Source organism: Pleurodeles waltl, chromosome 3_1, assembly GCF_031143425.1.
Source record: "Pleurodeles waltl isolate 20211129_DDA chromosome 3_1, aPleWal1.hap1.20221129, whole genome shotgun sequence".
In the NCBI taxonomy this organism is placed as follows: Eukaryota; Metazoa; Chordata; class Amphibia; order Caudata; family Salamandridae; genus Pleurodeles; species Pleurodeles waltl.
In genome coordinates this window covers 1,862,745,757-1,862,768,702 of record NC_090440.1, presented here as the reverse complement: position 1 = coordinate 1,862,768,702, position 22,946 = coordinate 1,862,745,757, and the positions used below count along the sequence as shown (strand labels likewise).

Here is a 22,946-nt window from a genome sequence, read left to right as displayed (position 1 = left end):
CTCATTACAGCCTCGGCGGTCTTTTCAAAAGACCACCGAGGCTGCAGGAGCCAGAATACCACCAGTGCTGGTGATATTTCTGGCTCCCTATTACGACTTGTCCGCTGAGCCAGCAGACAGTAACAGTGTTACCGTCCGCTGTCCCAGCAGAAAAGTCACATCAACATTGCTGCCAGCTCGTAATAGAGCCGGCAGAAATGCTGATGTGCAGCGGGTGCAGTAGCACCCATCGCGCATATCACTGCCCAAAATTCAGGCAGTGAAATGCGCAATGGGGCTATGCCTGGGGGCTCCGAGTCCCCTTACTGCCAGCCTTTCCATGGCAGTGCATTACGATATACAGCTGGTCCTAGCGGTATTACAATAGCGGTACCGCCGCAGTCAAAATATGGTGTTCTGTACCGCCAGCCTGTTGGCGGTACAACTGCCACTATAGCCCTAAAGGTCACTGACCGTCAGGGTTATAATGAGGGCCTTGGTTCTTTTTTCACTCCAACTACCTCGGGCTCCTCCTCTCCCCATCCTAACCTACGAATAGTGGAACAGGAGGCAGGAGGTGCTTCAGAAGAGAGGACAAGACCCTACTTAGATCATAAATAGAAGCAGGACATCCCATTGACTTAATTGGAAACCACCAGACCATCTCAATGTCATGGTTGGAAGCCAGACCACTTCAGTCAGAGAAAGCTGTTCTGTCCAATATTATCACTGCATCCAGATTACCACAGAAACATATACCCTGTCAGCAATGCAGAATAGCTGTTCTCCACAGCTCCCTTCATCCCCATCACCTATTCAGCTTCACCTTTATTGAGCAGCGGAGTAGTTCCTATCCCTAAAAAGGGCAGGAATATTACTTCTATAATTATCACTAAAAGAAAGAAAGATAGGCTGATAGAAAAGGAGGATGAGAGAGTGAATGCATAAGAAAGTGAACGGATGGGTGAATGGAAGAAAAATGGATGGATGATTGGGTTAAACAATGGGTGAATGGATGGATGTGTGGGTGAAAGAATGTGTGAATTAAACAATGGAAGAATGAGTGGGTGAAATGGTGGGTGAGGAAAAGGGATGGATGCTTGGGTGAAAGGATCAGTGGGTAAAAGGATGGATAGACAACAATAGTTGAATGGATGAATGAGTAAACAATAGGTAAGTGAAAGGATGGGTAGGTGGGTGAAAGTATGGAAGGGTTTAAAAGATGGATGGATTCATAGATGCCAAGATTGGGTAGATGAGTGTGTTACATGATGGCTAGGTGGGTGAATGAAAAAATGGCAGAGTAAATGGAAATTTGGGAAGATGGATGGGTGTATAAAAATATAGTAGAATAAATGGAAATCTGGTAGTATGGATGGGTGGATGAAAAGATGGCAAACGTAATAAAAAGAGGATGGATAAAAGGAGGACAGTGTAAATTGCTGGATTGATGGAGGATGGATGGGTAAAAGGATAGCAGAGTAAATGGAAATCCGATGGGCAGGGGTGAATTGAAAGAATGACAGAGTAAACAGGTTTCTGAGAGTATGGATGGCTGAGTAAATGTACATCTGAGAGGATCTATGGATAAAAAAACTGTCAATCGGGGAGGATGGAAGATGGATGGCTGTTCCCATTCCTGCGGACAGTAGTCTTCATGTTCTAATACTTTTTCCTCCAAATTTTGGTAGGTTACCCCAAGAAGCACTAGAAGTTGTTTTTGAAGCATTCTTCGACATCCTTGTCCAAACACTATGCCTCTAGACCCTGCTTCCGTACATCACCTGTGGAGCTAGCACCCGGGCCCACTCCACACTACCCAGAGTTCCCCGGAGCAATGCCCTGCCCTGCCCAACTTCAGTTAATTTATGATTATGGTGGCACACCACCTTTGGGCCACTGACTCCCTATGGCACGCATTAAGGCCCCATGGAGCAGAGAGGTGCCCCTGCTAGGTTACCCCTGGATCCAAACCGACGCCTTCACAGGTGCCTCCTTTTATCCCAGCTCCTTCCATTCTGGCACCATCCCCGATGCCAGAGTCTGAACGAGCGCTGTCTAACGTCAATGCTTGCGCCATCCAGGCCCTGCTTACCCCTGGCTTACTTCCCCAAGATCAGACCTTTCTTCCTGAAGGGGGAGATGAGGAGGAAGACTTTAATTCTCTAGAGGAGGACATTGAGTAAAACTGGTATGAAAAGTTGATGACAGACTCTGGCATGCTTTCCCCTCCATGCCCTGGGTCAGAGGAAGGCACATCCTTCGCTAACGAGATGCGGAGAGTGGCAAAGGCTCTTGATCTTCAGCTGCCTGCTGTCCATGTCAAGACTAATGTCTTGATGCAGCTGCTCTACCCAGGAGTCAGTTCATCTGAACCACTGCTTATCTTTAACTAAAACGTTACCAACATTTACCCTGGGGCCTAAGCCAAACCTTGCACAGGGGCTCCTGTCCATTGTATTATTGCCGGATGTCCTGCCCCAGGAGACCAAGCCTTCTTCTCTCAACACCCCTCCTCGAATAGCTTGGTTGTGCATGCCTGATAGTCAAAGATCAACCCATATGCTTTCATTCTACCCCACCGGACAGGGAATCCAAGAGGCTGGACACCTTTGAGAAGCATATTTTCTCTTTGATCAGCCTAGCCTTGTGGTCACTCAATGCTGCATGCCTCTTAGGCCAATATTCCCTTTGTGTGACTCAGTTGGCAAAGCTGCTCTCAAAGGAAGACCGCACTATCCTCAACCAAACCTTATTGGGATGCAGCAAAGTTTGCCATCAGGTGTAGACTGGATACCACAGACTTCCTGGGCATAGTTATGGCTTTTACGGTGGTGCTGCGTTACCATGCCTGATACTGTCCACTGGTTCTTGGGGATGCCAAAGCTTCCCTGATTGACATGCCCTTCGATGGCTCCCACATTTTTGGCATCAAAGCTGACACAGCACTTGAGCGCTTTCAGAATTGCTGGGCCACTGCCAGATCTCTTGGGCTTTCCCTATCTGCTGGGTCCTAGTTGCTGTCCTTTCTTGACTACTGCCGCCATGGCCAAGGAATGCATAGGCATCCACAATATCAGCCATACCCGCCAGTACAGCAACCTGCTCAGTCCTTTTGTGGGCAGGATTGCAGATCCCAAAGAGGACATAGGAGTCAAACCCAGTGAGCTGTCCAGTCACCCACCCCTCCGGCTGCCTCTAAGCCTGTTAAGTACATCCTCCAGTCAGCACGGTCATTCTGTTGGTAGCAGGATCAGGCACCACCTGCCCCAGTGGTGTGTGATAACCTCTCACAAGTGAGTGATTCAGATTCTGTGAAAGGGGTTGCAACCATCCCAAGAACAGCTGATGGAAGATCATCTCTCCTTGCTCCATCAGGAAGTGCAGGCTCTTCTGGCCAAAGGAATCGTAAGGAGGGTGTATGCACCAGAAGTTAGGCGTGGTTGTTATTCCCGCTACTTTCTGGTGCCCAAAAAGGATGGAGCCCTCTGTCCTATATTAGATCTGTGCCCTCAAGTACTTTCTGAGAAAAGAATGCTCAAGATGCTCACATTGACTCTGGGTCTGTCGGCGCAGGACCTTGGATGGTGGTAGTGCTGGACCAGCAGGACGTGTATTTCCACATCCTTAACCTGCCGGCCGACAGGTGTGTTATCTGTTTCCCCATGGACCACAATCGTTTTCAGCTTGGTTTGCACCCTTTTGGCCTTTCCAGTGCCCCTCGGTTGTTAAATAAAGTGATGGCCCTGGTTGCAGCCCATCTATGGAGGGTCAGGGGTTCCCGTCTTTCCCTACCTCGATGATTGGCTGTTGAAGACGAGCTCCCCCACGCGTTCGTCACTCACCTCTAAACTCCAGTAGGCTTGCTGGATTCGCTGGATTTCACAAGCTGAAATCACACTTCTCTCTTAAACGCTCCCTTTTAGCTAAGTCATTGTGGACACAGTGCGATTCTGCACCTTTCCTCTGGAACGGCAAGTCCAGGTCATTCAGGCTATGAGTCTGACATGTCAGCCTCTGTCCTGGATTTTGATTTTCAGTGAAACTGACTCTGAGGCTTCTGGTTCTAATGTCCTCCTGTATGCTGCTGGTGAAGCAATGTCACTGCAACATGTGTGCTTTGCAGTGGAATCTGAACCCTAGTTGGTGCAGCGTCAGGAAAATCTCTCCAACCTAGTGCAGATATCAGAGGGAAAAGCACAATATCTGCAGTGGTGGCTGACGAACTGTGATTGGCCAAGTGGAATACCACTCTCCCTTCCCCACTCTGAATGGACATTGGAGACTGATGCATCACTTCTGGGTTGGAGTGGCCACCTGGGAGAGGTGAAGATCAGAGGTCTCTGGTCTCCGGAGGTGTCCCAGCTCCACATCAAACTTCTAGACCTGAGAGTGAGTCAGCTGCCTCAGTTCTTCAATGGAAGGCTGGTTCAGGTGTTCTTAGACAACAGCAATGCCAAGTGGTATTGCAAGATGTGGGGCGGGGTGGGGATGTGGACCCTGTGCCAGGAGGCTCTTAACCACTGGATTTGGCTGGAGCACCAGAACATCTTCCTAGTTGTGCAGCACCTGGCAGGCTCACTGAATGCCAGGACAGACGAGCCTAGCCAAAGATGCCTTGTGAATCACCAATGGCTACTATATCCAGAGGTGTAGCTCAAGATGTCTTCCGCTCCTTGGTTCAGTCTGTTTTCTTCTGGTGAGAAAATGTGGTGTCAGCACGTGCATTCTGGAGTTTCCAAAGCAGTTCTCGCTTGAAGACACATTTCGTCTTGATTGGAATTCAGGCCTGTATGCCTTTCTTCTGATACCGCTCCTGCCACAATTTCTCAAGAAAATCAGGACAGACCGAGCCACAGTCATTCTTGTGGTTCCAAAATGGGCTCTTGTGTTTGGTATCCCGACTTCTTGAGCATGAGCATTGGTCCTCCTCTCAGCTTCCCCTTCGGAAGGATCTCCCGTTGCAGCAACAGGGCAGGGTCTTGTACCCGAACGTGCACATTCTCCACCTTCATACATAGAGATTGAGTGGCAACAGATGACGGTGTTCAATCCGAGACCTGTGATGTCATCATGGCAGGCAGGCGTTCCTCCACTCAGAGCATATGTGCCTATCATTGGCATAAGTTTGTATTTGGTGTTCCTCACACCAGGTGGACCCCTTTCTGCACTGTTGTCAGAGGTGTTGCTGTTTGTTTTGTCTCTAGCCCGGCAGGACCTTGGTGTAGGCACTGTTAAGGGTTACTTGTCAGCCATTGTGGCTTTCCTGTGGCTGCCGGATCAACCCTCCCTGTTCAAGTCACTGGTTGTGACTTGTTTTCCGAAAGTTTTGCAACACTTGGTCTCCCCCATTACCCCTGTTGTGATGCTCCAATGGGACCTCCATCTGGTCCTCCAATTTCTCATGTGTGTCCCCTTCGAGCCTCTACAGTGCTGTTCTCTGCAGCTCTTGACTATCAAAGCGGTCTTCCTAGTGGCCATTTCATTTGCTAAACAAGTCAGCGAGCTTCAGGCTCTCTTAGTTCACCCTCCATACACCAGCTTTTTTCCTGGCAAACTGGTTCTTCAGACCTATGTCTTTTTCTGCTGTCACCCTATTTCATGTTGGCTCCAGCATTACTCTGCCTACTTTCTTCGCTCCCCCTCATCCTTCCAAGGAGGACAAATTACATCTCCTGGACCCAAAGAGAGCTTTTTCGTTTGAATATTAATTGCACTAAGGGCCTTCAGGTTGATGATCAGTTCTTCATCCAGTTCAATAGAGCGAAAAAGCAGAAGGCTATTCAGAAGTGGACCATCTCTCGATGGATTTTACTCTGCATTAGGATCTACTACACATTAGCTAAGAAACAGCCTTCTGAAGGTTTGCGAGCCCAGTCCACTGGTTCCAAGGCTGCTACTACTGCGTTGGCACCGGGGATACCTGTTCTGGACAATGTACCAAGCCATTTTGTGGGCGTCCCTCCACAGGTTCACGAAACACTACTGCATGGACAGGTCAATGTTTCATTTTGCTTTTTCAACCCTGGTAACATTGCTCCAGGGGCACAATTTACAGCTGCTGGTGGAAGTCATGAAGGCAAAAGAGACACCAACCCTTTCTTATGGCAGCGAAATGATGATGGGTTTAGACACTAATCTTTTGGATAAAATCATAATACAAATCTGTGTTTCTGCTGCTGAGATCAGCATTGCCCTCCCAAGAGAGATCAGAGTTCTCACTGGTTTGGCAGGACCTGGCCAGGGCTGGAGTGTTCTTCAATTGCTTCTACAAGCTGAGATCCGCTCAACAGGGAACGCTAGTCAGCCTTGTCTGGTCCGAAGTCAGGCTCCAAGAAAGTAGGGGCGCTTATAAGAAATACCTGGATAACAGCATAAAACTGCTAGGGCTGGGCAAAGTATGGGCTCTGGACACAACCTCCCAAGAGTTTAAAAGAGGTGTAAATAAAACCGTAAAACTGCATAGCTGGATTGAGGATAAAGGAGCAGTTGCTATATGCTCACACGGATGGTTGGTGTTGAACTCTTACAGCGAACAAAAAGCTTCCTGCCTTTTTGAAGCCCCTTACGCGCTAAAAGCCGAACAGAAACTGTTGTTGCTAAGGCTGGGGATGTTTCCTACATTGGGTTTCTTACTAAAGTGGCAGGAAGTCCAGCAAGAGGGGCTTTTATGTCCGTTGTGTCAGGCAAATGAATCTCTGCTGCATATTTTATGCAACTGTCTACGAATATACCATGCACGGAGGATCCTCCTAAGGAAAGAAATTAAGTTGCAGGAGATTAGATCACGTAGATCAGCCTTAATAGCAGCATTCAACCATCAAAACGTAATGCTCAATGTCCGATTGATACAATTCTTGGATATTTTTAATGTCATAGTTAAAGAAGATCCTGTTATTAAGTCTGAGGACGAAAATGCAGATACGTGCGGGCTACAAAAGTGTCCGTGAAAGGGCTGGATCACTAGGGCGCATCTGACCTCCCAAATGTCGGCCCTACATTTCTGTAATAGGGCCAGCAAAATAAGACGTACCTTATTGAAAGGCCCACAGATGCCACGGGCTGTTAGGAGACAGGTTATTTAGTTTTTGCCCTCTCTCGCGCCTCTAGGGCCCCAGTATAAATGCGACGGGATGCTAGGGGCTATGCGTGCCTATTAGCCTCTATCCTGTCTTGTGGCAATAAGGCCCTTACTTAAATGGTGTTTAACCCTGTGCCCTTTCACTTCCTTAGTTCAATTGGCGTTTAACCTTGTGCCCTTCTAATATCTTCAGGATCAGTTAAGAAAAACAAATCTTCCGAAGAGTTACAGATATGATGTGTTCTTAGGGTCTGTTGGAACTAAGAAGCACTTACTCCAGCTAGCTGCCTCAGGGCCCTTAGAAACATTCTCATATGTGAGACACCAGCTGTCCCCTTCCTTTTTAACCAGTATTTCAGCAAATTACTCCATACTGTTCCGCTGCCTCTGGGCTTTTAGTAAAATGTTTAAGTCGAGAGGCTCCTCTTGCCCCTACAGTCTTGACTATAGCATTCTAGCATTTTGTGCCTCTGTTTTTAGCACTATAGCACCTTATGAGACTGTCTGTCTAGCTAGCCGACCCCTGACAGCATCTAAGCTATGCACACGGCATCATGATTATGTACTACACGGCCTAGAGGTGTTGATAATATGAATTTTGGTGTACTCAGTTGAGCTTCTAGGAATAAACGTGGATCCTACAATTTGATATTAGTAAAAGGAAACACTGTAGTCCTCAATGATGAAAGTTGCTTAGAACCCACGGACAAGGAGCCTGTGAGTTTTATAACTTGTTATGTTCTAAAATGTTGATGGTATACTTGTTATTCGATTTTAGAAGTAGTATGCATATTACACATATTGTACAATGGTTTATGGTTTTAATTGACTAATGACGTTAATTTACACTGGTTTGAGCCAGTTTGCAGACCCACCTCCAGGGAGATATTGCTTGGGTTTCTATTCTGTTTTGAGGAATCTGTTTAGAACCTGCTATCAGATGAACAAATCACCTACCTTCAGGAGTGCCTTTTTATGGTAGTAACTTTAACTGCAGATTTCTCACAAACCCTTCCATCCTCCCCACTCTGCGAACTGGGCTCTTCACTCTAAAGATCCTATTAGATACGGTACTCTGGTCAAAACATTGGCTTTTATGTGGCTCTGCGTTTTGTGGTGTGGAAATGGTCATTGTAGGAAGCTGACCCTCCTATATAGTGCACTAAAATGAAGTACACTGTGCAGAGAGTCCAGTGGATCCCTAATTGGTATTGCAGAGGCAAAAGTAGATAGGATTAATGCTCTATTTGTGGTAGTGTGGGCAAGCAGTTAGCCTTATCAGAGGGTAGTGCTAAGCATTTGTTGTACTCACAGAGGCAAAAAATGAGACACGCACTCAAAAAAATAAAATCAGAGGCCAATTTAGAAAAATATAACAATTCTTTTTATAAATGTTTCATATCCAAGAACTTCGTAATCAGGTAACTAGACTTTTAAGCATAAATACTTTGCGGTTTCAAAAATAGACACTAAAAGCAATTTTCAGAGTTCTTTCAGTGTTAACCTATGGTGGAAAAACAATGTTCAGCAAAAACAGGGTTAAAAATGACTTACAAAACCAGTCTCAGGGAGTTAAGGTAAGTACTGGGCACTGATCAGAACCGCACCAGCAGATCACACCGGGCTACCCTGGGGCAGCCGGATGCAGAGGTGCAGTAAGGTTGCGGGTACCCAGTGGTTTCCTATGGGAGTTTTGTCAGGCTGACAGGCTGCAGGCTCTGGCTAGGAAGCCAGTCAGGGACAACAAGCGGGTAGGTCGAAGACTTGAGATGTCCAGAAAGGTAGGTGCACCATTGGTCCTTGTCTCCAGGCCCCAGGGGTGACGGATGTGGGGTGTAGGAGGCTGGCCTGGCTTATAGTGGGTATCTTATGGTACATACACCTTGTGCCAGGTCCAGTTATACCTTATTAGTAGATTAGTAGTGTTCTAGCAGCTTAGGCTGATAGAGGTAGCTATAGCAGAACAGCTTAGGCTGAACTAGGAGACATGCAAAGCTCCTACTATACCACTTAGCTCTATATCATAAGAAACACAGTACTCAGAGTTACTAAAAATAAAGGTACTTTATTTTAGTGACAATATGCCAAAAGTATCTCAGAGGATATACTCCCTTAGGAGGTAACTAATATACACAACATATACACACAAACCAAAAATCAGGTAAGTAAACAGAAAAGTAGTGCAAACACTGTAGAACACAATAGAATGCAATAGGAGATCATAGGCCTAGAGGCAACACAAACCATATACTCCAAAAGTGGAATGCGAACCATGAATGGACCCAGGCCTAGTGTACTGTGTAGAGGGTCGCTGTGAGTGTAAGAAAACACTATGGGTGTCCAAGATACCTGTAGGAAGGTAGCCTCTTTCTAGTCTTGTTACCCCCACTTTTGTCCTGTTTGTGAGTATATGTCAGGGTGTTTTTACTGTCTCAATGGGATCTGCTAGCCAGGGCCCAGTGCTTATAGAGAAAAACCCTATGTTGTCAGTATGTTTGATATGTGTCACTGGGATCCTGCTAGCCAGGACCCTAGTGCTCATAGGTTTGTGGCCTATATGTGTTTCCTGTGTGGTGCCTAACTGTATCATTGAGGCTCTGCTAACCAGAACCTCAGCGTTTATGCTCTTTCTGCTTTAAAAATTATCACTGCAGGCTAGTGACTAATTTTATCAATTCTCATTGGCACACTGGAAGACCCTTACAATTCCCTTCTATATGGTACGTAGGTTCCCAGGGTATTGGGTTTCCAGGAGATCCCTATGGGCTGCAGCATTTCTTTTGCCACCCATAGGGAGCTAAGACAATTCTTACACAGGACTGCCACTGCAGCCTGAGTGAAATAACGTCCACGTTATTTCACAGCCATTTTACACTGCACAAAAGTAACTTATAAGTCACCTATATGTATAACCCTCACTTGGTGAAGGTTAGGTGCAAAGTTACTTAGTTTGTGGGCACCCTGGCACTAGCCAAGGAGCCCCCACATTGTTCAGGGCAAATTCCCCGGACTTTGTGAGTGCAGGGGCAGCATTATACGCGTGCACTACATATAGGTCAATACCTATATGTAGCGTCACAATGGTAACTCCGAACATGGCCATGTAACATGTCTAGGATTCCATGCATCCCCGGGTCTCCAACACAGAGCCAAACTAACTATCCAGGGTCTCCACTGCTGCTACTGCTGCTGCCAACCCCTCAGACAGGTTTCTGCCCTCCTGGGGCCTGGGCAGCCTGGTCCCAGGAAGGCAGAACAAAGAATTTCCTCTGAGAAAGGGTGTTGCACCCTCTCCCTTTGCAAATAGGTGTGAATGGCCTGGGAGGAGTAGCCTCTCCTGGCCTCTGGAAATGCTTTGAAGGGCACAGATGGTGCCCTCTCTGCATAAGCCAGTCTACACCAGTTCAGGGATCCCCCCCCCCCAACCCTGCTCTGGCTCGAAACTGGACAAAGGAGAGGGGAGTGACTACTTCCCTGACCAGCACCTCCCAGGGGAGGTGCCCAGAGCTCCTCCAGTATGTCGCAGACATCTGCCATCTTGGATGCAGAGGTGTGAGGGCACAATGGACAGCTCTGAGTGGCCAGTGCCAACAGGTGACGTCAGAGACCCCTCCTGATAGGTGCTTACCTTTCTCAGTAGCCAATCCTCCTCTGGGGGCTATTCAGGGTCTCTCCTGTGGGTATCTCACTAGATAACGAATGCAAGAGCTCACCAGAGTTCCTCTGCACTTGCCTCTTCGACTTCTGCCAAGGATCGACCGCTGACTGCTCCAGGACGCCTGCATAACCGCAACAAAGTAGCAAGAAGACTACCAGCAACATTGTAGCGCCTCATCCTGCCGGCTTTCTCAACTGTTTCCTGGTGGTGCATGCTCTGAGGGCTGTCTGCCTTCACCCTGCACTGGAAGCCAAGAAGAAATCTCCTGTGGATCGACAGAATCTTCCGCCTGCTAACGCAGGCACCAAACTTCTGCATCACCGGTCCTCTGGGTCCCCTCTCATCCTGACGAGAGTGGTCCCTGGAACACAGGAGCTGGGTCCAAGTGTCTTCGATAGTCCAGTGGCCCTTCTGTCCAAATTCGGTGTAGGTAAGTCCTTGCCGCCCCACGTCAGACAGTAATCCTGTGTACTGCGTGAACTGCAGCTGCTCGGGCTTCTGTGCACTTTTGCAAGACTTCCTTTGTGTACAGCCTAGCCCAGGTCCCCAGCACTCCGTCCTGCATTGCCCAACTCGCTGAGTTGGACTCCGACGTCGTGGGATCCTCCTTTGTGACTCTGAGTCGACCACGGTCCTCAGATCTTCTAAGTGCCTGTTCAGGTGCTTCTGCAGGTGCTGCCTGCTTCTGCGTGGGCTTTCTGAGTTGCTGAGCGCCCCCGCTCTCTCCTCCTCCAAGGGGCGACCTCTTGGTCCTTCCTGGGCCCTGGCAGTACCCAAAATCCTCAACCGTGACTCTTGCAGCTAGCAAGGCTTATTTGCGGTCCTTCTGTGTGGAAACAACTCTGCATCCTCCAGCACGCCGTGGGACATCTTCTGACCAAAGGAGAAGTTCCTGGCACCTTCCTTTGTTGCAGAATCTTCGCCTTCTTCCACCCGGAGGTAGCCCTTTTGCACCTTCATCCGTGGTTTAGTGGGCTCGTGCCCCCCCCCTGGACACTTGCATGACTCTTGGACTTGGTCCCCTTCCTTCACAGGTCCTCAGGTCCAGGAATCCATCTTCAGTGTTTTGCAGTCAATTGTAGTCCTTGCAGAATCCCCTATCGCAACTTTACTGTCTTTCTGGGGTAGTAGGGTAACTTTACTCCTACTTTTCAGGGTCTTGGGGTGGGGTATCTTGGACACCCTTAGTGTTTTCTCACATTCCCAGCGACCCTCTACACACTACACTAGGCCTGGGGTCAATTCGTGGTTTGCATTCCACTTTTGGAGTATATGGTTTGTGTTGCCCCTAGGCCTATTTCTGCCTATTGAATTCTATTGTGATTCTACAGTTTGCACTACTTTTCTAACTGTTACTTACCTGTTTTTGGTTTGTGTGCATATAATTTGTGTATTTTACTTACCTCCTAAGGGAGTATATCCTCTGAGATACTTTTGGCATATTGTCACTAAAATAAAGTACCTTTATTTTTAGTGACTCTGAGTATTGTGTTTTCTTATGATATAGAGCTATATGATAAAAGTGGTATGGTAGGAGCTTTGCATGTCTCCTAGTTCAGCCTAAGCTGCTCTGCTATAGCTACCTCTATCAGCCCAAGCTGCTAGAACACCTCTATTCTACTAATAAGGGATAACTGGACCTGGCACAAAGTGTAAGTACCATCAGGTACCCACTATAAGCCAGGTCACCCTCCTGCAATACCCCACCCCAAGACCCTGAAAAGTAGGAGTAAAGTTACCCTACTACCCCAGAAAGACAGTAAAGTCGAGATAGGGGATTCTGCAAAGACAACAACTGACTGCAAAGCACTGAAGACGGATTCCTGGACCTGAGGACCTGCAAAGGAAGGGGACCAAGTCCAAGAGTCACGGAAGTGTCTAGGGGGGCAGGAGCCCCCTAAACCCCGGATGAAGGTACAAAAAGTCTGCCTCCGGGTGGAAGAAGCCAAAGATTCTGCAACAACAGAAGGTGCCAGGAACTTCTCCTTTGGTCACAAGATGTCCGATGGCGTGCTGCAACAAATGCACAAAAGCCCTAGCAGCTGCAGTTCACACAGTACACAGGTTTGCTGTCTGGCGTGGGGAGGCAAGGACTTACCTCCACCAAATTTGGACAGAAGGGCCACTGGACTGTGGGAGACACTTGGACCCAGCTCCTGTGTTCTAGGGACCACGCTCGTCAGGATGAGAGGGGACCCAGAGGACCGGTGATGCAGAAGTTTGGTGCCTGCGTTGGCAGGGTGAAGATTCCGTCGACCCACAGGAGATTATTTCTTGGCTTCCAATGCAGGGTGAAGGCAGACAACCCTCAGAGCATGCACCACCAGGAAAGTCGAGAAAGCCGGCAGGATGAGGCGCTACAATGTTGCTGGTAGTCTTCTTGTTACTTTGTTGTGATTTTGCAGGCGTCCTGGAGCAGTCAGCGCTCGATCCTTGGCAGAAGTCGAAGAGAGACGTGCCGAGGAACTCTAGTGAACTCTTGTATTCGTTATCTGGTGAGAAACGCACAGGAGAGACCCTAAATAGCCCTTAGAGGAGGAATGACTAGAGAGAGAGGTAAGCACCTATCAGTAGGGGTCTCTGACATCACCTGCTGGCACTGGCCACTCAAAGGTCTCCATTGTGCCCTCACACCTCTGCATTCAAGATGGCAGTCGTCTGGGACACACTGGGGGAGCTCTGGGCACCTCCCCTGGGGAGGTGCTGGCCAGGGGAGTGGTAACTCCCCTTTCCTTTGTCCAGTTTCATGCCAGAGCAGGGCTGGGGGGATCCCTGAACCGTTGTAGACTTGCTTATGCAAGGAGGGCACCATCTGTGCCCTTCAAAGCATTAGCAGAGGACAGGAGAGGCTACTCATGTCAGGTCCTTAACACATATTTCCAAAGGGAGAGGGTGTAACATCATCTCTCAGAGGAAATCCTTTGTTCTGCCTTCCTGCGACTGGGCTGCCTGTGCCCCAGGGGGGCAGAAACCTGTCTGAGGGTTGGCAGCAGTGGTAGCTGCAGAGAAAACCTCGGAGAGCTAGTTTGGCAGTACCCGGGCTCTATGCAGGAGCCCCGGGGATGCATGGAATTGTGCCCCCAATATTCCAGTGATATTGGGGTGACAATTCCATGATCCTAGACATGTTACATGGCCATGTTTGGAGTTACCATGTTGATGCTACAAATAGGTATTGTCCTATATGTAGTGCATGCGTGTAATGGTGTCCCCGCACTCACAAAGCCCAGGGAATTTGCCCTGAACAATGTGGGGGCACCTTGGCTAGTGCCAGGGTGCCCTCACACTAAGTAACTTTGCACCTAACCTTCACTAAGTGAGGGTTAGACATATAGGTGACTTATAATTTACTTAAGTGCAGTGTAAAATGGCTGTGAAATAACGTGGATGTTATTTCACTCAGGCTGCAGTGGCAGTCCTGTGTAAGAATTGCCTGAGCTCCCTATGGGTGGCAAAAGAAATGCTGCAGTCCATAGGGATCTCCTGGAACCCCAATACCCTGGGCACCTGGGTACCATATACTAGGGAATTATAAGGGTGTTCCAGTGTGCCAATCAGAATTGGTAAAATTAGTCACTAGCCTGCAGTGACAATTTTAAAAGCAGAGAGAGCATAAACACTGAGGTTCTGGTTAGCAGAGCCTCAATGATACAGTTAGGCACAACACAGGGAACACATACAGGGCACACTTTATGAGCACTGGGGTCCTGGCTAGCAGGATCCCAGTGACACAGGCAAAAATAACATACATACAGGTAAAAAATGGGGGTAACATGTCAGGCAAGATGGTACTTTCCTACACAGGGGTGTCCTTTGATGTCGGGTTTCACTGTTTGGGAGTACTCGCGATCAGGTGATCCTGTGTGTTGAGGCTGCAGCAGTTGTCGGGAGTCCAGCAGGTGGTCAGTTGAGGTAGATTCGAACTCAGGCTCAGGACACTTGGGGAGCCCGGCTTGCACCATTAATTGGCTTCTCACTGGGTCTAAGGCATCGGGTAGAGAGGTCACTTCAGGTGTTTGGTCTCCAGGCTACGAAGTCCTTGTTGGATACTTTGTTGCTGAGCAGGTCAGCTGCTCACAGAAGTCTGAGTCGTTTTAGAAGGCAGGCAGGCTTCTTGGTTTTCTTGAAGCTGCAGGACAAGTCTTTTTGTGCAGAGTTCGTTGAGGTCAGCATACAGGCTGGAAGGGTTGGTACTAGGTCAGCTGCTTCTTCCTCCTCTTCTGCGGAGGCGACTCTTCCTTGTCCTTCTTCGTAGGTAGTCAGGGTCTGAGTTCTAGAGCTCAGGGATAAATACTTAAGTTAGGGGCGTTACAGGGAGTGTCAGGCGGTAGCCAGTGGGCTGACCACCCTCAGGGTGACTGTAGGAAAGTACCATCTTGCCTGGCATGTTACCCCCATATTTCACTGTATATATGTTGTTTTAGTTGTATGTGTCACTGGGACCCTGCCAGCCAGGACCCCAGTGCTCATAAGTGTGCCCTGTATGTGTTACCTGTGTTATGACTAACTGTCTCACTGAGGCTCTGCTATTCAGAACCTCAGTGGTTATGCTCTCTCATTTCTTTCCAAATTGTCACTAACAGGCTATTGACCAATTTCACCAATTTACATTGGCATACTGGAACACCCTTATAATTCCCTAGTATATGGTACTGAGGTACCCAGGGTATTGGGGTTCCAGGAGATCCCTATGGGCTGCAGCATTTCTTGTGCCACCCATAGGGAGATCTGACAATTCTTACACAGGCCTGCCAGTGCAGCCTGAGTGAAATAACATCCACGTTATTTCACAGCCATTTACCACTGCACTTAAGTAACTTATAAGTCACCTATATGTCTAACCTTCACCTGGTAAAGGTTGGGTGCTAAGTTACTTAGTGTGTGGGCACCCTGGCACTAGCCAAGGTGCTCCCACATTGTTCAGGGCAAATTCCCCGGACTTTGTGAGTACGGGGACACCATTACACGCGTGCACTATACATATGTCACGACATATGTATAGCATCACAATGGTAACTCCGAACATGGCCATGTAACATGTCTAAGATCATGGAATTGTCACCCCAATGCCATTCTGGCATTGGGGAGACAATTCCATGATCCCCCGAGTCTCTAGCTCAGACCCGGGTACTGCCAAACTACCTTTCCCGGGGTTTCACTGCAGCTGCTGCAGCTGCCAACCCCTCAGACAGGTTTCTGCCCTCCTGGGGTCCAGTCAGGCTTGGCCCAGGAGGGCAGAACAAAGAACTCCCTCAGAGAGAGAGGGTGTTACACCCTCTCCCTTTGGAAAAAGGTGTCAGGGCTGGGGAGGAGTAGCCTCCGCCAGCCTCTGGAAATGCTTTGATGGGCACAGATGGTGCCCATCTCTGCATAAGCCAGTCTGCACCGGTTCAGGGATCCCTCAGCCCTGCTCTGGCGCGAAACTGGACAAAGGAAAGGGGAGTGACCACTCCCCTGACCTGCACCTCCCCTGGGAGGTGCCCAGAGCTCCTCCAGTATGCTCCAGACCTCTGCCATCTTGGAAACAGAGGTGCTGCTGGCACACTGGACTGCTCTGAGTGGCCAGTGCCAGCAGGTGACGTCAGAGACTCCTTCTGATAGGCTCCTTCAGGTGTTGCTAGCCTATCCTCTCTCCTAGGTAGCCAAACCTCCTTTTCTGGCTATTTAGGGTCTCTGCTTTGGGGAATTCTTTAGATAACGAATGCAAGAGCTCATCAGAGTTCCTCTGCATCTCTCTCTTCACCTTCTGCCAAGGAATCGACTGCTGACCGCGCTGGAAGCCTGCAAAACTGCAACAAACTAGCAAAGACGACTACTGCGACCTTGTAACGCTGATCCTGCCGCCTTCTCGACTGTTTTCCTGGTGGTGCATGCTGTGGGGGTAGTCTGACTCCTCTCTGCACTAGAAGCTCCGAAGAAATCTTCTGTGGGTCGACGGAATCTTCTCCCTGCAACCGCAGGCACCAAAGAACTGCATCACCGGTCCTCTGGGTCTCCTCTCAGCATGACGAGCGAGGTCCCTTGAACTCAGCAACTCTGTCCAAGTGACTCCCACAGTCCAGTGACTCTTCAGTCCAAGTTTGGTGGAGGTAAGTCCTTGCCTCCCCACGCTAGACTGCATTGCTGGGAACCGCGTGTTTTGCAGCTGCTCCGGCTCCTGTGCACTCTTCCAGGATTTCCTTTGTGCACAGCCAAGCCTGGATCCCCGGCACTCTCCTGAGTTGTCCTCTGGCGTCGTGGGACCTTACTTTGTGACTTACTTTGTGACTTCGGGTGAGCTCCGGTTCACTCCACTTCGTAGTGCCTGTTCCAGCACTTCTGCGGGTGCTGCTTGCTTCTGAGAGGGCTCCTTGTCTTGCTGGGCACCCCCTCTGTCCCCTCACGCAATTGGCGACATCCTGGTCCATCCTGGGCCACAGCAGCATCCAAAAACCCTAACTGCGACCCTTGCAGCTAGCAAGGCTTGTTTGCGGTCTTTCTGCACGAAAACACCTCTGCACGACTCTTCACGACGTGGGACATCCATCCTCCAAAGGGGAAGTTTCTAGCCCTTGTCGTTCTTGCAGAATCCACAGCTTCTACCATCCGGTGGCAGCTTCTTTGCACCCACAGCTGGCATTTCCTGGGCATCTGCCCACTCCCGACTTGATCGTGACTTTTGGACTTGGTCCCCTTGTTCCACAGGTACTCTCGTCTGGAAATCCATCGTTGTTGCATTGCTGGTGTTGGTCTTTCCTGCAGAATTCCCCTATCAGGACTTCTGTGCTCTTTGGGGAACTTAGGTGCACTTTGCACCCACATTTCAGGGTCTTGGGGTGGGCTATTTTTCTAACCCTCACTGTTTTCTTACAGTCCCAGCGACCCTCTACAAGGTCACATAGGTTTGGGGTCCATTCGTGGTTCGCATTCCACTTCTAGAGTATATGGTTTGTGTTGCCCCTATCCCTATGTGCCCCCATTGCATTCTATTGTGACTATACATTGTTTGCACTGTTTTCTATTGCTATTACTGCATATTCTGGTATTGTGTACATATATCTTGTGTATATTTGCTATCCTCATACTTAGGGTACTCACTGAGATACTTTGGCATATTGTCATAAAAATAAAGTACCTTTATTTTTAGTATATCTGTGTATTGTGTTTTCTTATGATATTGTGCATATGACACTAGTGGTACTGTAGGAGCTTCACTCGTATCCTAGTTCAGCCTAAGCTGCTCTGCTAAGCTACCTTTTATATCAGCCTAAGCTGCTAGACACCCCTCTACACTAATAAGGGATACCTGGGCCTGGTACAAGGTGTAGGTACCTCTTGGTACCCACTACAAGCCAGTCCAGCCTCCTACAGTGACTACACTCTTTCTATGACCACTTCCGCTCGGGAGTGGGCATAACCTTAAACCCTAGTGGCCTAATTCCTTCCAAACAAGCTGGAGGAATTTCAAAAGTAGTGTCCACTTCACCTCATCCACCTTAGGAGTGCGACTCACATGAATTGTGCACACCTCCTAATCTGCCTAATTTTCCTGCCTGTGCTGCTGCCAAAAGTGGGGTTAGGACAGGGGGGTTGGTCATCTCTGCCATTTGGAAAGACCTGGGTTGCATTACAAAGGCGGCAAGGCCTTTGAATCTCCCCGCTCTCGATTTTCCATCCTGCTCTGGACAAGGTGTTATCACCTCTGCTCAGAGCAGGCCTTTGCTCTGGGCCTCCAAGAGTGTTGGCTCTCAGCTCAAGGGCCAGAACCCAGCCTAAAGTAGCTGCACTGGTTTGGACCAATCAGTGAACACACCAGTAGCTGGGTAGATTTTCACCTCTAAGGTGCCCTCTCTGCATTTTTTAATAAATCCATCACTGGGGTCATTTAGGGTTTATTATTCTGAGATGTTTGATACCAAACATCCCAGGATTCAGAGAAGCTATCATGTTGCTGGGGAACATGTAATGACCATTGTCCAGCACATGCATTTAAAATGGCTTCCCTGTGCACTTGATATGTCTCAGAATCAACAGAAACATATTAGGGGCATATCTGCTCATGCATATATGCCCCCATGTGTGCCTGGTTGCACCCTGCCTTAGGGGTGACTTACACCTGGCACATGCAGTTGTTAGGGCACCTGGCACACACAGTGTGTGACAGGCCGTATTTTCAATTTAGCCTGCTCCAACACAGGCAGTCTGCTATGGCAGCACTGTGTGGGTTTGGAGAGGGATCCCTGAGGGTGACACAATTGGTGCTGCAGCCCTCAGAGACTTTCCTAGTACCCCAGGCTCTAGGTACCAGGGGTACCATTTACTAGGGACTTAAACTGGTAGCTAAAGAGTTTGCCAATTGTGCAAAACAACTGTGCAGTTGTGTGAAAGAGATCTGGCACTGTGGACCTGGTTAGCAGGGACCCAATGTGCTAACAGTCAAAATCACACACGAAAGTGGGGAGGTGACCATGTCAAAAGAGGCACTTTCCTGCAGTCATGAAGGAAACTGATGTCAGCAAGCCAGGGTTGCACTTATATGGGCACCTCAACACCACTTTCGACTCAGTGATGTAGAGACCATCAGGGTGTCTCGTAACGGCATGCAGAGGTAGAACTCAAGATTTTCTGAATTCAGTCAGACACCTGGGAAATATTCTAAGGTGAGGAATCTCCAGTTAGATAGTCTCTACCTAAAACTGTGTCACAGAAGGTATGTAACTTGTTCATTTAAGAGTGTAAAGTCCAGACATGAGACAAGCAATCGACCTTCATTTACCAGCAATCAAGGGGTTGCTTGACAAGATGGGTCAAACACGAGAATCAGTGCACAAAGGAACTAGTACAGTATACACATTTCATGTGTTCATGTAAAGCGTTGCTTATGTAGCTATAGTTGTGAGTGATTGAAAAAATAAAATGCCTTTGCTAAGAGTATGTTTTTCTTCATTTGTCAGGTAAAATGCCAACGGTGGTTTCTCCGGAGCTGTACCGGACCAGGTTCTGCGAAGCAATGGATAAATACTTCCTCATGGTGCCAGACCATTGGACAGGCTTGGGCCTGAACTGTTGAGTGAATCCAGCATCGTTGACTGTAAAATAAGTGATGGATGACATTGCTGGGGTGAATAACATTTTTGAAAGAAGAGGACTTTTATATAATCAAAAGTGTTACTTTCCACTGTTTGGAACCTCCAAACTCCTCCATTCCTCCGAAACGGAAAGACATCTGTATAGCTTTGGACGTTATAGGGCAAACCTCTGAAGTTCAAAAACTGTCATGTTTACTACATTTCAGTATGTCAACGTTTTACTGAAGATTGAGCCTGCTTTTCGGTCCACATTACTGTATTTATGAATGCTGAGTGACATTACAGTTTACACCGCAGCTCAGGTGTGAGGAGTAAGGTCCTGCTCCCAGAGTAATCTGGAAACATGTTTCTAAAATGTCTCCGCACTGGTAACATAAATGTGTAGTTTTAGCAAATTGCTTGAGTAAAATAACGTTGAAAGTTGTGGGACAAACGTGCATGTGGTTTGAAGGACAACACGATCGCAGAGACTGCAAGTCTCGCGTCTGCTGCTCTGCATTTAGGGTACAACTGAGCATTAAGTCGTTGGCGGCCATTGCTCAACCAAACGGATGTGACAGACGGGCACAAGGCGACCCCTCATTCACTCGGCTGCTCCGCCCACACATCCTTCTTAATCTTTTTTACCGTGAAGCTAAATAAGGAGAAGGTCGTCAAAGGGAGTAGGCAGTTTACATGGACCAGTTGGCCTCTGGATTAAAAAATACCAGAGTATTGGTGGCGACATGTCAAGAGCTACTGGCCCGCCGTGCTCACATCTGCGTTTCGCATTGAGTGGAGGGGCTAGCATTTCTTCAACATTTTAGTTTCGCAGTTGTAGCGATAGGGATGAAAGTAGCAATAATGAGGGACACAGAGGCCAGTCAGAATGTCAGGGAAAGATAATAAAGTGGGCGTTCTTGGTCGAATTGTGAGCTTTCTTGATAATGATGAATGTTGTTCAGGTAGAGGTGAAAATAAGCCAAAGAAAGCATAGATGGCGATGCAAGTTTAGGCCAGGGATTTACTACATATATATAATCTACCTGTAGTCAGAAACGAATTAAGTTTGGATTACTGCGGTATCAACCACACGGTTGGCCTCAGCATCTGCCATGTAAATGCTGTATTTTAAAGAAGCATTCTATTCCAGCCCTGTGATGGCCCTAAATGTTAACATTCTTCGTGTAATGATCAGAGGGGCTTGAAGGAGATCAAAATATATTAAAATACATTGCAAACTCCTACTGCCTCCCAGAGCAGGATAGTGCGACGGAGCGTCCTTTTAGGTCAGTCTTTTTCTTTTGAGTTTTTAAAAAAATGTTTTGTGAAATTGCTTAGCTGTGGAAAAGCCACCCTTGGATCATTTTAGTGATGAGGTGTTCTTTGGTGAACGAAAAGTTTATGAAAATTAAACGTCAAAGTATGTAGGCTCCTATGTGATGGCACGGGCTGTCGATCAAATCAGAAACAGTGCTATTTTTCTTCCTCAAGGGCATTGCACATATCATTTTTACCATTTCTTCTCAAGGTGGCATTGCTCCCCTATCTTGTACAAAGATTATTACCACAAAGAATCTCGATTTAGCACTTTGCCAGGTCTGCAAATAAACATGTGTATGTACATACTTTCTATGTATTCAATATGTAGTTAATAACCTGCAAACAATGCACTTTTCAGGGCCAGTGTTTGCTGTTTAACAAAAGTACAAAATAAGGACTGCATGGGTTGCAAATAGCAGGTACTCCTTTGACACCATGGAAACTTGAGTTCTAGCAGGAAGGAGTATGTACAAAGGGTTTCTGAGTTGGGGACGAAAGTTTAAATTTTCTGTAGTTTTTTATGCCGTTTTTTTGGGCATATTAATGTGTATTTTACTGCAGTAACTGTCAGACGCAGTGGTGCCTGTGTATTATTTTGCTCATCGTGTTATCATTAACATTCCTTTAGTCATTGTTTCTTCTGAGCTACACGGATAGTTTACTGTTTTGTTTGATCTAACCATAGAAACGGATTCTTTCTTCCCATGGAACTAAACGGCTAAACGGTTTACAAACAGCGCTACAACCTACAGAATAAAGACTAATTATTTTTTAAGCAAAAAGTATAATCATCCAACTGCATTTATTTTCTTGGAGTTTAAATAATGGCGTACTAAATTAACTTATTTTTGTTGCTTCATGCAACTGTGCGGCGTAGTTAACAGTTCTTTAAGATTATTACTTCTGTGCTGCATTGTGTATTATTTTATTCACATAAAGGCATACAGTATCCACCATAAATGGAAATATATGAAATATTGCTGTTAGGTCAGAATTCATTAGGTGTGTCTGAACAAAAGGCTTTCGCCCCCTGGTACTTTATGACTTACATGTGTTAGGTCCTTGCCTATGTTATATATCACTTTTTTTTCTTGGCCTACAAAAACCCTCTTAGTGAGCATCTGTGCAGATTTGGTGTGCTCTAATATAGTTGTTTACCCTCTTCTACGATGGTGCCTTTTTACAGACAGGGTAGCAGGATGTGACTCAGTCTCGTAAAGTTGGCCTACCCTCATACCAAGTGTTAGAAATGGGGTCTTTAGTTGGCAGTCAGGTTACCCCCTGTCCAAGCACAGACCCTCACTCTAGTCAGGGTAAGTCACACACAATCCAAATTATCCTGTGCCCACCCTTTCGTAGCTTGGCACTGAGCAGTCAGGCTTAACTTAGATGGCAATGTGTAAAGTATTTGCGCAATAAATCATACAATAACACAGTGTAGCACCACAAAAATACACCACACATTGTTTATAAAAATATATAATGTTTATCCGATAAGATTCAGGTCAAACGATTAAAATGCAATAAGTATATGTTGAGATATCACTGTAAAAGTGATATAAAGTGTCTTTAGTCTTTAAAAAGCCACAAATGTCTCTTTCAAGCACAAAGCACCTGGTTCGCGTGCAAAATCTCTGCAAAGAACCGCAGAGGATGAGTTGCGTGGAAACAATTAGAGTGTGCGTCAATTTCTCAGGCTGCACACGGCGATGCGTTGTTTAGTTTTCACACAGGGATGGCTGTACATCAATTTCCGGCGCTCGGTCGTGAATCCTCTTCGGTTTGCTGGGTTTTCGGACGCCCTGGGGACGATGCGTGGATTTTTGGTGCTGACAGGACGAAGTCACAGGGGCTGAGT

General features: G+C 47.5%; 1 protein-coding gene across 3 annotated transcripts in view; it reads left to right on the top strand.

Annotated features, from left to right (window-relative positions):
- PIKFYVE (phosphoinositide kinase, FYVE-type zinc finger containing) overlaps positions 1–21,866 on the top strand; it is a 1,212,885-nt gene extending 1,191,019 nt beyond the window's left edge. For all 3 annotated transcript variants that reach the window (XM_069225943.1, XM_069225942.1, XM_069225940.1), the window contains one exon: positions 19,652–21,866. In XM_069225943.1, the coding sequence (XP_069082044.1) occupies positions 19,652–19,767 (116 nt within the window). In that variant the 3' untranslated portion in view covers positions 19,768–21,866. The remainder of the gene's footprint in view (positions 1–19,651) is intronic.
- Positions 21,867–22,946: the final 1,080 nt, after the last annotated feature.